At 45.3% G+C, this 12,514-nt stretch overlaps 1 protein-coding gene and 1 long non-coding RNA gene across 18 annotated transcripts in view; both read left to right on the top strand.

The window, feature by feature from the left end:
- ELMO1 (engulfment and cell motility 1) overlaps positions 1-2,043 on the top strand; it is a 303,708-nt gene extending 301,665 nt beyond the window's left edge. For all 17 annotated transcript variants that reach the window (XM_068670440.1, XM_068670443.1, XM_068670442.1 and 14 more), the window contains one exon: positions 690-2,043. In XM_068670440.1, the coding sequence (XP_068526541.1) occupies positions 690-890 (201 nt within the window). In that variant the 3' untranslated portion in view covers positions 891-2,043. The remainder of the gene's footprint in view (positions 1-689) is intronic.
- A 654-nt stretch (positions 2,044-2,697) lies between these two features.
- Positions 2,698-7,936, top strand: LOC137850472 (uncharacterized). Its single transcript, XR_011092547.1, has 4 exons — positions 2,698-2,755; positions 3,210-3,430; positions 4,661-4,823; positions 5,065-7,936. It is a non-coding gene; the product is annotated as an uncharacterized lncRNA (long non-coding RNA).
- The last annotated feature ends 4,578 nt before the right edge of the window (positions 7,937-12,514 follow it).

Here is a 12,514-nt window from a genome sequence, read left to right as displayed (position 1 = left end):
GAGGCCAATTCAGCATTTGCAGCATTTGGAATTACACCGGGTAGCTTGGCATTTAATTTTCGTGAAGGATGCAGCATTGACTGACTGCAGTTTTTGCGGTATGTTATTTTGTGCTCTGTAAAATAGTGGTAAAGTAGGCATGGGTATGTCAATGGGAGCCTATTCCCACACATGTCAGTTGACACCACCTTACTATGGTTTGTTTTGCTGTAAATTAGATAGTTGGTAGAGGATTTCTTATGGAAGGAGTAAAGGTGAATTTTGGCTGGTATTCACCTCACCTAACTTAGCTGTCTTGGAATTAAAAGTTCAGTGTAGAATCATCAGGCTCTCTTCTAAGTACTGGGCAAAGATAAAGATGGGGAGAAGGAGGCATCTCCAGATGTTCAGTGTCCTAGGTTAGGTATCATTCTTTCTCCCATAACTGTTGAGAACAAGAAGCTTGGAGGAGATACATAACTGCCCAACCACCTACATGTTGTCATTTCTTCTCAGTTTAAGGGAGTTCTTTACCTATTTCCAGAGCACATCAGTGGAACATGCCTTCTTCATGATACAAGCTGGTAGACCTCATTTTAGGTCTCTGTGTACATCCCTGAAGGAGCAGTAACTGTGGAGGACCAAGCCAGACAAACAATTTTATGTTCAGAAAGTCTATTAATGATAATTTTTATCTTTTCCCCATGCAGTATTGTGTATGGACCGATGGGCTGAATGCCCTTCTTGGGAAGGATATGTTGAGTGATCTAACGCGGAACGACTTAGACACGCTGCTCAGCATGGAGATAAAGCTACGCCTCCTTGACTTGGAAAACATACAGATCCCAGATGCTCCCCCACCTATCCCAAAGGAGCCCAGCAACTACGACTTTGTTTATGACTGTAACTGAGGCTGCCATTGAAACTTGCTTCGAAACTGGAAATATTATAACTGGAGAGATATTAAAAAAAAAAAAAAAAAAAAAGGAAAGAAAAGAAAAGAAGAGTTTGTGAGAAAAAAAGAAAAGCCGGTTGTGCACCTTGGATTTTGGCTTTGGGGAGGAGTGTAGAAACACTTGCATTCCTCCCTGTTCCCTGCATCCCATCCTTCCCCATTCCCATCTTCCCCATTGCTCATCCAAATTCACATTGCTTTAATTAACTTTTAATTGCAGGCCAGTGGCCTTGCTTAAGGCAAAGACTGCCACTAAGAAGCACCCTCCCAAGGACTTTTTTTACATTTTTAATACTGGAATAGACATTCTTAACTAAAGGACGATGTTATCAAACTGCATGCCTGTGACACCCGCTTGGCAGGGCAGAGGCTTTAACTGGAAGGAGGGGGGAGGTAGGGATCAGAAGCAGCTACTGTAAGCAGAAGATTTCCCCAGGCACTCCCAAGAGTCTGCTCACAACTGAATCCAATGCAATGACAAAAAAATGTTAACTGCTTCCCAGTACTCACAGCATTCGTCACTGTCATTGTTCTTTCCACTGCCATCTCAATTCTCGTCACCAGCCTTCACCCAACTGATCGGCTCCCACAATGGAAAGTCTGCAGGTTTTTGCTGTACCATACGCTGCAATGCTGCAACAGCTTTTAACTTCTTTTCCTCCCAGCTCTTAAATAGCCCTACACTAGCAGATCACTAGTACGAACTGTGTATGAAGCCACCATTGTGTCCTGTCCCTGTAGCATTCTCTAAGCCTCAATTGCCTCTAAAATTGGCTTGTTGTTATTCAAAGTGATTTTTATTTTCTTGGTCCAAAGTTCAATAGTAATTTCCACAAATTAATTATAACTGCCAAACATTCAGGTTTACATTGTTGTCATTGCTACAGTGTTAAGAATTTGCAAGGGATTTTTTTTTTTTTTTGTACGGGTTCTAATTTTTTATTTTATTTTGCCAAACAAATATATTTAAAGAAAACTAATTTCATTGTGAGTACTTTGGGGGGGGGGGCAATATTTTTACTTAATTTCCATTTGGAACATTCGCCCTGGAGGGAGAAAACAATATTCCCTTCAACTTTGCTGTTGAATAAAAATCTGAGTTGTGATGATTCTTGGAACATTGTTTTTCTTCTGAAGTTGTCTTTTATTCTTTATGGTTGCTAGCAATTCTCAAGTGTTTGTTCCAAAGAGGAGAGAGAAAGGCTGGATCTTTCTCACCTGCATCTGATTTAATTTAATTATTCGTTTGTGGTGACAAGGATAAGGTGAGTCCAGAGATCCCCACTTGCCATAGGTACACAAGCCTTCCTGTAACAAGGAGCCTTTCAGAAATATGAAATCAAACTGCAGTGACGTTCTCGTGGTCAGTTCAAGGCTGCTGCCTCGTACCTGTACCTGTGCTTCCATTTACTCTATGGAGAGGGTTCCCTCCTGCTCTTCCTTTTCTTCTAGGTATTTCACCAAGTTCAGTCCTTCATTAAGTGCTGGGTCAAGATCTAGAGGAACCCACCAGCACTTACAGCTGAAGACAGATTTTTGTTTGTGAAGGTTCCTCTCCTGCTCAGACACAGCCTACAAAGACTGAAGGGGTTTAGGGGTTTTATCAGAGCTGGTGCTAGAGAGGAACCTAGAGGGTGGTTCCAGTTTAGATGGACACAGAGGACCTTAGCTGAGGTGGCCTTTGCTCCATCCAGCTGTCTGGGGCACTCATCCTGACTGACCTCACACCAGGTGAGAAGAGAAATTATGTCCTTCAGGTGCAACTATACAGAGGATGAGGAGACCATGGTATTGAGTTCAGGCAGGAGAGTCCTAAGGAAGGTACCTTCCTGAAGTTGTACTTGCAGTATTCTGTGAATGTCTTGATTTATCATGAGGCATAAATTGGTAAAGTAAGGAAAAAAGAAACTGAGTTAAATGCTGGAGTAGAAAGTTAGGATAGACCACAGCCTGAGAGAAAATTCAATACAAGTGAGAACAGGGATGTACAATGTGAGATGTAGGAGGTTGAGATATTTTATTCTGTGGAGCTTTGTCAGACTATAGCAAAGGTAGATGGGTTAGGAATGTGTGGAAGCAAGGCACTGCCTGCTGCAGGGAATCTGGGAGGAGTCCTGGAGGAAGGGATGGAGTTAGGAACACATTTCTTTACCAGACACTGATGGCTGACTGAAGACAAGGCTCAGAGCAGAACAGAGAATCCAAGTTGCTTTATTAATCTCTCTGACCTAGCTGGGTGACTTGGCTGTGCATAACCTTTGCTTTTTATTTACAGACTGCAGAGCTAGCGCTTCAGATGGGTATTGCTCATTGTCAAAAGAAACGCCTTTCTCTTCTAAGCGGTGAGAGCCAAACATTGCCTGCTCAGGGGCAATCAAATGTGGAGATCTCAGCAGGAACGTGTCTGTGTGAGAATCAGAAAGGAGCAAACAAAAACCTTCCCCCTAAAGACAAATTGAGCAGGAGGAAAAGGTTAGACTTGGCTTCCCCACAAAGGTGAGTGCCCCAAATTGCAGGCATGCTAAATTTGTCACCCCCCACGTGTCCTGCCTGTGTAATAAGAGAGAAGAGGCTTGAGCGATGCGTTGGCGTAGTAGCCCATGCAGCTATTTTAAAAGCACTCCCACAGCACTCTGAAGGGTCACGGTGCAAACACAAATCCTGCCTTCAGTTTCTAGAGCTGTCATACAAGCTTTCTTCACCATCATGAAAGTAAAAAAAAAAAAAAAAAAAATGTTTAATGATGAACAAGTATCCCGCTGCTTCCCATTCATTTAAATAAAAACAAGAATGAAAATGGCAAATTCATTTGCTCGTGCTGTTGTGTGTTCTGGAAAAGCTTTTAAGGCTTCCAATTCAAAGAGCTTCAGCAACAAAAAAAAATCCCACAAAACTGTTGAAGTCTTGCATATAATTTCAAAACATTAACTGGGGAATTGCTTGTAAAAGCTATAAAGGGGAAAGAGAATTAAAAAAAGAGAATTAAAAATTTTTAGCTCCTGTTTTGGAAGTGACTTTTCCTTTGGAAGTTAATATATTCCTTTACAAGAAAACATGAATCAAGAAGAATATGCATCTTATGTCAGCTGTTTGTCCTGCTTGTAAGGACAAGGAGGAGAGCGGCAATGCTAAGTAATCCTGCACAAAAGAAAGCTATGTGTCATGGAAAGAGCGAGCTCTCATGACTTTCATTACTTCTTTTCAGAAGCTTTTTTTTTTTTTTTTTTTTTTTTTTTTTAAGCATGAAGAACACTTCTATTAAACATTTCTACTTGCAGAGAAAATAACATTCTCTTACAAAGAGGCAGGTAGGTGATAACTGTCTTTTGGGTTGCAAAATTACCATGCAAGATCTTGGTTATTTTATTTGATAAATCTTCTTCTTGCCCTATCCAGGACAGCATTTTGCTCACTCGGGGTGCTTGTTACCAGCATTTCTCTCACATCAGTAGTTCCCAGTAATGCAGGCAAGTCACGTGTGTATGGGAATGTGCAGGATTGTGTGGGAATCTGGTGGGATCCACTGCCCACCCATCTCTGGCAGGCAGCCGAGCCACAAGGGCGCTCTAGTGCCCACAGCAGCCTCATAGCCAGCCACTGAACAGCTCATAAAAGGAGGAGGGATGCAAGGGTGGAAGACCAAAAATCCCCTCCTGACAGGGAGGAAGGGTGGCATGTGCACAAAATGTCCCTGAATGCCTTCTGTCATTGCTTGTTGTTGCATAGGGATGTGGTGTCTCTGGTGTGCCCAGTTCTGCAGTGGTGGAAGCTGATCATCCTGAGCAGTAACCAGAAATGGAGGGTGTCTGGAGGAGACAAACACTCTTTTAATGCTGTATCCCTGCCTTCCTCTCTTTTGTTGCTGCTACTGCTTGTTTATTGCTGACAGGTAAATGCCAGTAGCTTCACTGTTGTGGAAGTCATTCATGTAAGGAGTGTAGTAAGATGAATGTGAAATTTTACCCAGGTTTTGTTCCTCTTGAGAGGGAAAGAAAAAATAATAATAATAATAATAATAAAGAGTCTAGCCCATAAATCTTGCCCTTACTCACCTCTGGACATCTTATGTGTCAGAAACAAACTTGGAACTGTGAGCACCTGACCTAAGAAAAGAGCTCTTCCCTTCGCAGGAGCATCAAGAAGCTGGAAATAAAAAGGATTTCACATCCCCAGGACCTCTGCGTGGTGCTGAAGAGAAAAACCCTGCAAGATCTGGAAGACATTTGTAGGACAGAGCCTGTGTCGTGTACACTGGCTGAGTTGTCATTGCTTTCCCCAGAGCTTGCTAAATCAGGACAAGACTCGCTCAGTGCTCCCTCACTAGATGATAATTATATTTGAATATTAAACATCCACCCGGCTTACACAAGTTTCCTGATTAACAAAGCACTCAGGTTTATCCCCATGCAGCAGAAGAGACTTGATTTCAGTTTGATGAACAGGCACCTAAATTTAGGTGTGTGCTGATGGACCTGGCTGGATGAGGGTTGTGTGAGCAGAAAGGCAATTTTACCAGTTGCTGGGTTTTCACGACATGCTTGCAGGCAAAGCAAGTAATCACTTCTCTGTGTGATGTGGAACTGGGCTGGGTGCCACTGGTTACTTCAGGAAGCTGACAGAGATATTGCCTGATTATTCAGTACCATTCCAGATGCTTCACATGCCTTTGGGACTTACACAGAGGTAAATGATCGAAAGGGGTACCCCTTTCGGCTTGAAATCAGGCTGAAACTTGAAAGGAGAATGGTGTCAAATGCGCGGTTTTGTTAGGGCAGGACCATGTGTAAAACGGATGTTGGAAAAGGCATGAATTTTTATTGCAAGGTGATTTCAAAGTGCTGATTCAGGGAGCTCAGTTCTGCAGCAGCCTCGTGAGGCCAAGGTTAAAAGAACTGGAGGCAGCTCCAAACTCATTTAGTGACATGTATTTACATTTTCTATTCCCTTTGAGCTGGGAGGCGTTGGAGGTCTCTGACAAGCAGAGCTGTCCTGGTGATGCTTAGCTTGCAGAGACATGCACAGGGCACAGGAAACATTTCCTTAGCCATCCTTCTTCTCCATGTGGAGCGATTGGAAATAGAAGGGTTTTCTAAACTGATGCATTTTTTCCAACATATAATTTCTCTGAAATAGCCCTCGAGTTGTCATGTGGGGCTCAATAGCTTTTGTGGGTTTATACTGTCCTGAAAGAGCCATACACCAAACCCATCTCCCATCTTATTTGTCTCCTGTTTATCGGCCATTTCCTATGAGACGTGGCCCATAGGACAGTCACGGAGCCAGGGGACCCAGAGCAGCTTGTCCCAAGGAGGATCATGGCCTTGACTTTCAGCCTGGGGAGGATACAGCCCCAAGTCAGCAGTGCACACAGGGAGGGGAAGGCAAAAGAGACACCAAATATAACTTTACCAAGTGATGCAGCCAAGGGCAGACTTTCTTTCCTGCGACACGTAAGGATGTGTCTTGAATGACTTTATTTCAATTGTCATTAGAGGATTTTGCAGCCTGATTGAGCACCGCAGTTAAATTCTCCCTTGATGAAAGCTCATGAGTCTAATTTTAATCTCGTCGACAGCCCAGTGTTCAGCCTAAACTGATTGTGTTTTGGGACTCCATCGGGTTGCTGTGGGGGGAGGAAGGATGGTTGTCTTTTGCTTAATAAGAGGCAGCATTTGTTACATCCGTATCCTCTCAGTTTCTCTTGAAATGTCTCGGATTTGATGTCACCTTCCCCAGGGGGTGAGGACATCCGCAAAGAGTTTTGCTGTCCCACCAAGCAGCCCACACAAAGCCAGGACAAGCAACATAGGGATCTGCCGGGCTTCAAAAACCAAAGCCTTCTGTAAGTGCTTAAAACGAGGACACTGAGGACACTGGTGGCTGTGGAGGGAGAGGCAGCACACTGTGCAGAGCTGCTGACTGCTTGCATCTTTCCCGGACGAAAATGGTTCATCCACAGGGCTTTCCCAGGGCACAGCTCCCTCTGCCAGGCGCCTGCTCCCCCCTTCCTCCCCGCAGGCAGCAGAAGCCTGGTGCATCTCAGTAGCTTGGAGCTGTGAGCAGGGGAACATGTGAAAGGTTCCTCTGCCAGCAGGATGACATTTAAACAGCGACAGTAGGATTATATCTGCTGTTTTTTCTTTTTTTTTTTTTCTTTTTTACTTGCGCATATTGCTTGACTCACAATACCCTCTGCCAGCCTCGGTCCTTCCTCAAAGCCCTGGGTTTTCTGCCTTGCTGTCCCAGGGTGGATGCAGTGACACCTTACATCTCTCCACCACCGCACCGATCACAAATTGCCCAAATGCTGTCCAGCAGAGCCAGCTTTCACATCAAATGCAAGTCTTGTACTTCTCAGGTTTCCAATACAGTTCAAGCTCCACTCAAAACTGAGGCCAAGGGATTGAAATCAGCTTGCAGTTGGCTTCTTCAACATCATATGAGGTTATGCTTTCAGCCAAAGCTTTTCCTTTGGTGAGGACCCTCACAGAGTCCTCCATGTTAATTTTCATGCAACCCGTAAGAGTTTGTCATTTCCCAGCCTCCAATTTCTTATCAAATCCACCAGCTCCTACGTGGATGCATACACACATAGGGTACAAGTGCCTCCATGTCCATTTCCCCCCAAAAAAGTCTAAACCCAGCACATTTGCAGTTTGACCGTGACCAGGGCTCCAGTGGGCAGCATCCAGATGAGAAGGCATGGAGAATAATCAGAGCCAGGGGCATGCTGGTGGAGGTCAGTAGATTGGTGGGGATGCATGGAGGGGAACGTACGCGGGGAATATTGGGACTACACATGAATTTAGCTGAGCTGTTGCTTTGGGAGGGAACCTGAGAAGATAAAGCAGCCAAAACCTGCTGCTCAGGGTGCTAAGGATCACGGTCTCCTTTGGAAAAGTTGTAGAGTTACAGGCCTTTGTTTATTTCTAAGATTTAAAGCATAGTAAAAAGTTACAACTGAAACAAAATATGATTTTTCAGATTGTTTTTCACCATCTATTAGAAATTAAACATTGTGGGACTTTTTTTTTTTTTTTTTTCTTCCAGGAAACAAGCCAAATTGCAGAAGTCTTGATACCCTCCTTCAGATCAAAAATGCTGGTCGCTGCACAGCCCCAGAACCTCTAACTCCAAACCTGCATAATCAGAAGAAAACCATCCCACCTGCCTGTACAGCTGGCTTGAAAAATAAGGTGCATACTACAAGACCCTCAACAGTAAGTACAACAGAATGAATTGCATTATTTTCACCCAAATATTTTTTTCTGGCAAGCTGGTTTGATGAAGAAAGTAATCCAACCTCCCCCCTCCCCAGTTTTGCAGCATATGAAGGAATGGCCATAGCCATGAATCAAAGCTGTGCTCGTGGAGGAAAAAAAGAAAAAACAAGCAGTGACTGCCTTCATTGTTTATCTTGGTTTTAATCAAACTTTTAAACTCCCAGACTTCAAGGGGCTTCTTGGCCCCTTGAAGACAGCTTCAACAGCTTCTTGGCTGTTGAAGACAGGTTTCTGAATTAAGCTCATTAGTCAAGTGACTAGCAAGTATTCATTTGGATACTTCACCCTGGTGGGGAAAAAAAAAAAAAAGAAAGTGGTGTGGATTTAACAATTTTGTTCATGCAGAGCAGAGAAATAAGGCACAGACAGTAGTGGTGGTGTGGTCAGCTTGGGCCTGAGCACCAACTTGCTCTTGATGGCCCTACATGGTGTCCAATCTACCCCAGGATGGGCACCAAGCTGCTGCCATGCCCAGCAAGCCCTCACCAGTGGGGCATTACTGCCTGCTGTCCATTTTCCAGTGCTTTGTGCTGTTTAGTTCCCTGGAGTCTTATACCATGAAGACCAATCCCATCAAGCCAGCAGGAGATGTAGGGGAGCAGTTGCCACCTTCTTGCATTGTGATGAGGCTTACTAGACCCTCAGTTATGGCCATCTGGGAAGGAGAAAGCAATTCCCACCGCTGCCAGCATCCATGTCATCCATGCCAGCATCCATTCGGGCCCCAACACAGTGGGATGGGGCCGCAGCTGCGCTTCCCATGTTATAAGAGAGGGAAAGGCATAGCTGTCACTGCCCGGCTGGCCAAGCTCCTGATGCGAATGAGACTGTCTGCTCCTACTAATGGCATATCAAGGCATCCAAGGTGCTGTAGGAGCACAATTTTATGTCAGGCATCAGAGAAGGGAAAAAAAAATGAGAGTAGGGTGAGATTAGAACTCGGAGATGCTCCCCATTTGTTAACGGACTAGTAATTCTCTTGCTGACACATTAGCACATTAAAAAGGCATTTTCCAGGTTCCTGAAAGTGTCAGTGAAGGCCCATTCCATCAGCCACCTTTGCAGTTTCACAGCTTCCCAAGCCCGCTGACGCAGGCTCTGTCGGGCAACGGTCCCTGTCGCTCAGCCAGCTCCGTAATGCGCCGTGCCTTCTTCCAGCAGGCCGTGAATGGAAAATGCCGAGATGAGTGCACCCAGTTCGTGCTTGGACTATGCTGTAGCCCCATGGCAGTGTCATCTAACAGGAGCCAGAAGTGTAGCACTGGCTGCAGTTTGGTCCAGGATTTATTTGGGCACCCCAGCCGAAGATGCTAAATGTTCTTTTCCTTCCCTAATGTGAGGAGGATTTGAGCCAGGCTGTGATTTAGTCCTGAAATATTCTGGAACAAAAAGCCAGCACTTAATCTTTTGGGGAGACAAGTATGCTTATCTTCAAGAAAGTAGCTGTGATATGAAAGTGAAAGAGGATTTGATTCTGCTGTTACAATGAAGATAATAAATATTCATCTCAGAAAGACAGAGGTGGGTGCGAGGATGATAAAACAGGTGTGCAGGCTTGGAGTGACAGGTGCTGAATAACTCCTGAGGAGGACCCTGAGATTTACAGAAGGCATCAGGAGATTTAATGTCTCGCATGAGCCGTTCCCTGTGCCCGGGCAGAAGGAGGTCTGTTCTGTCCTGGCGATTCCCCTGCCATGAGCACAAAGAATGGCTCTTAGCAGCCCGTCACACCAGGGACAAACGCAGGATTAATAGTGTCTCCCGCTGGCTTGTACCCTACCGAATGCATTGTGGTCTGTGCCTCCAGGGGATGGGAAGGTCTTATTAATTAATTCTCTTAATTCAAGCACCTGTAACTGATTTATGTGCAGTCTAGGGCCCGATCCTGCAGGACGTCAGCTGACTTTGGCAAGGCACACATCTTTGCAAATCCCCAGCAGAGAGAAGCTATGGGATCTTGTGTGGCAGTGATAATTGGGAAACCCAAACCGTAGTTTCACCAGTGCATCTAATACATTGCATTTTTTGCCCATCGATGCTACGGATTCACCCTCTTTCTTGCACTGAGACTGTGCTCAGTGCCACCATCTGCCACCACCCTAGATGCACCATCCCTGCACTAACGGCTTCCCTGCAGGGACGGCCGCATCCTGCCTCTCCCGCCCGGGCAGCCACTGGCAAGCCCAGCCAACCTTGGCAAGGACATTTGCTGCAGGAGCTGGTCCCACGCTGCCCAGCACCCTGAGCCCGAGCCACGTAGCTCTGCCACCACCACTGTGCTTCGGGATGGCTAGTGAGGTGCCCCTTGCATCTTGGGGCAGTGCTGGATGTAAAGAAATGTATTTGTTTATATTTGCCTATCTAGTTCATGAGGCAGAGGTACAGCCATGAAAATGGCATATTTTTAGCACCAAAACTAGCTTTTAAAATTGAGCAAGACTGATCCTGTCAGGCCCCTCAAATGGGAGGCTTGCTCTTATTCTTGCACAATAAGGTGTTTCGAGATTATTGTCCTTTTCAATACACATTGAATCTCTCCTTCCCTTTGTATTGTGGAGATGGCACAAAATCATGAAAGCCCTTGAATTAACTATTGCAGATAGGTAAACTAACAGATAACATCTTCTTCCTGTAGTCCTGGGGAAAAAAAGCCTGCTTCCGTGTTTTTCTGTCCCCGTGAATGTCTTTTCTAGATGGTTGTCTCTTCTCCCAGGATGTACCCAGTGTGTGCTCACGCCTGTCCTGCCTGCAGTCTTCCTTCAGCAAAAGCAGCCTGTAATTCTGCCTGCACCCTGCCCTTCTCCGAAAACACTGAAAGCACATGTTTATGCTGTGGCAGCATTGCTCTGTGGCATGTCCCAAGTGCCCACACACAGGAAGAAGCAGTTTTAAGTGATGAAATACCTGCATGCAGGCAAAATGAGCCATTCTCTGAAATACAGTAAGTGGCTTCCCTTGGAAGGGTTTTTCCTCCCTCTCGCAGATACCTAGTGAGAGAGTCAGGGTGTGAAGGGAAGCTGTGGAAATGGGTGGCCCCGGATGGCCGGAGGGGCTGAGTCCCACCAGCCAAGCCCTGCAGGCCAGGCCTCACGATGGAGTGACTGCACCCAGCCAAAGGGAGCACTGCCTGAAGTAAAGGTGAGGATGGAAAGCGTCCGTAACGTGTGTGCTGTGTAAACTGTGGTGATTGGTAGGTCAGATTTTCATGGCTGAGGTCTTGGGTCCCAGCAATTCAGTGCTGTAAAACATGCTAGACTTTTTTTGGGGGGGATAGGGTTGGAAGATTTGCTGGGTACCCTTCCTATTGCAAATCCAAAACAGCATTTCAGCGCATACTTGGGAAGCTTTATCTTGCTGAGAGGAAGGGAATGATTCATTTTCACTTGGGCTCCATAATCTCACACATTCAGGTAAGGTTTTCTGGAGTAACAGCACACTTTCCTTGGGCCTGGCTGCTCACTGACTGTGTTGTGGGGAGTGAAAACCACGGGTCACAGGAATGCACCTTTGACTTTGTCTCCTGATGCTCTCCAGAGAGCCACAGACAAACCTGGAGGAGTTGTGTCCCAGAGCACCCTCCCTCCTGCATCCTGGTAGAAATGCTTAGGATCCTCTGCAGAAAACAAGCCCACCCTGCAAGGGGAGTCCTACAGTGAAGTGGATCCTCCTTGGAGGTACAAGGGAGCACAGCGGATGCTATCACAGGTGCACAAGAAAAGTGGGGGCTTGGGAGACACTGCAGCAGCCAATGCACTTGGCAGGAGCAGGATGGGGTCACCTCTCTGAAAAGACAAGCCTGATAAATATAGACAGAGTTTGGGATAAAAGTTACAGCTTACCTTCATCTGCATTGATGATAGTTATTTTTGCTAGTCATCAAAAGAAACTGCTGAATGTAGGATTAAAGCAAAGAAATGATGTAGACACATAAATTATGAATTTTTCATCACGAATTATTGCCTAAAATAGTGTGATGCACCAAATAGATCTAGGGCAAGTGTTCTCTAGTTTTGAAGGGCTGGAAATGATACCAGTTTCAGAGAAAAGAAAAATACTTTATTTCTGTATCTTAAAAAAATTGGGCAACATTCCCATTTGTCATCCAATAGTTCCTAATCTTGGTCTGCAACTTTTGCTACGGCGATGCTTCTAGGTTTTGGCTGCTCATCTTGAAAGGCTTCACTGGGATGTATTTTTCAGAAGATCAGTGCTGAGTATGTGCCAAAACCCAGCTGTCAGGAGGGGATTAGAGAACCAAACACTGAGATGTCCACACCCAGCTGGTAATTTTGGGAAA

Source organism: Anas acuta, chromosome 2, assembly GCF_963932015.1.
Source record: "Anas acuta chromosome 2, bAnaAcu1.1, whole genome shotgun sequence".
NCBI classification, from domain to species: Eukaryota; Metazoa; Chordata; class Aves; order Anseriformes; family Anatidae; genus Anas; species Anas acuta.
This window is presented reverse-complemented; position numbering and strand designations above follow the sequence as displayed.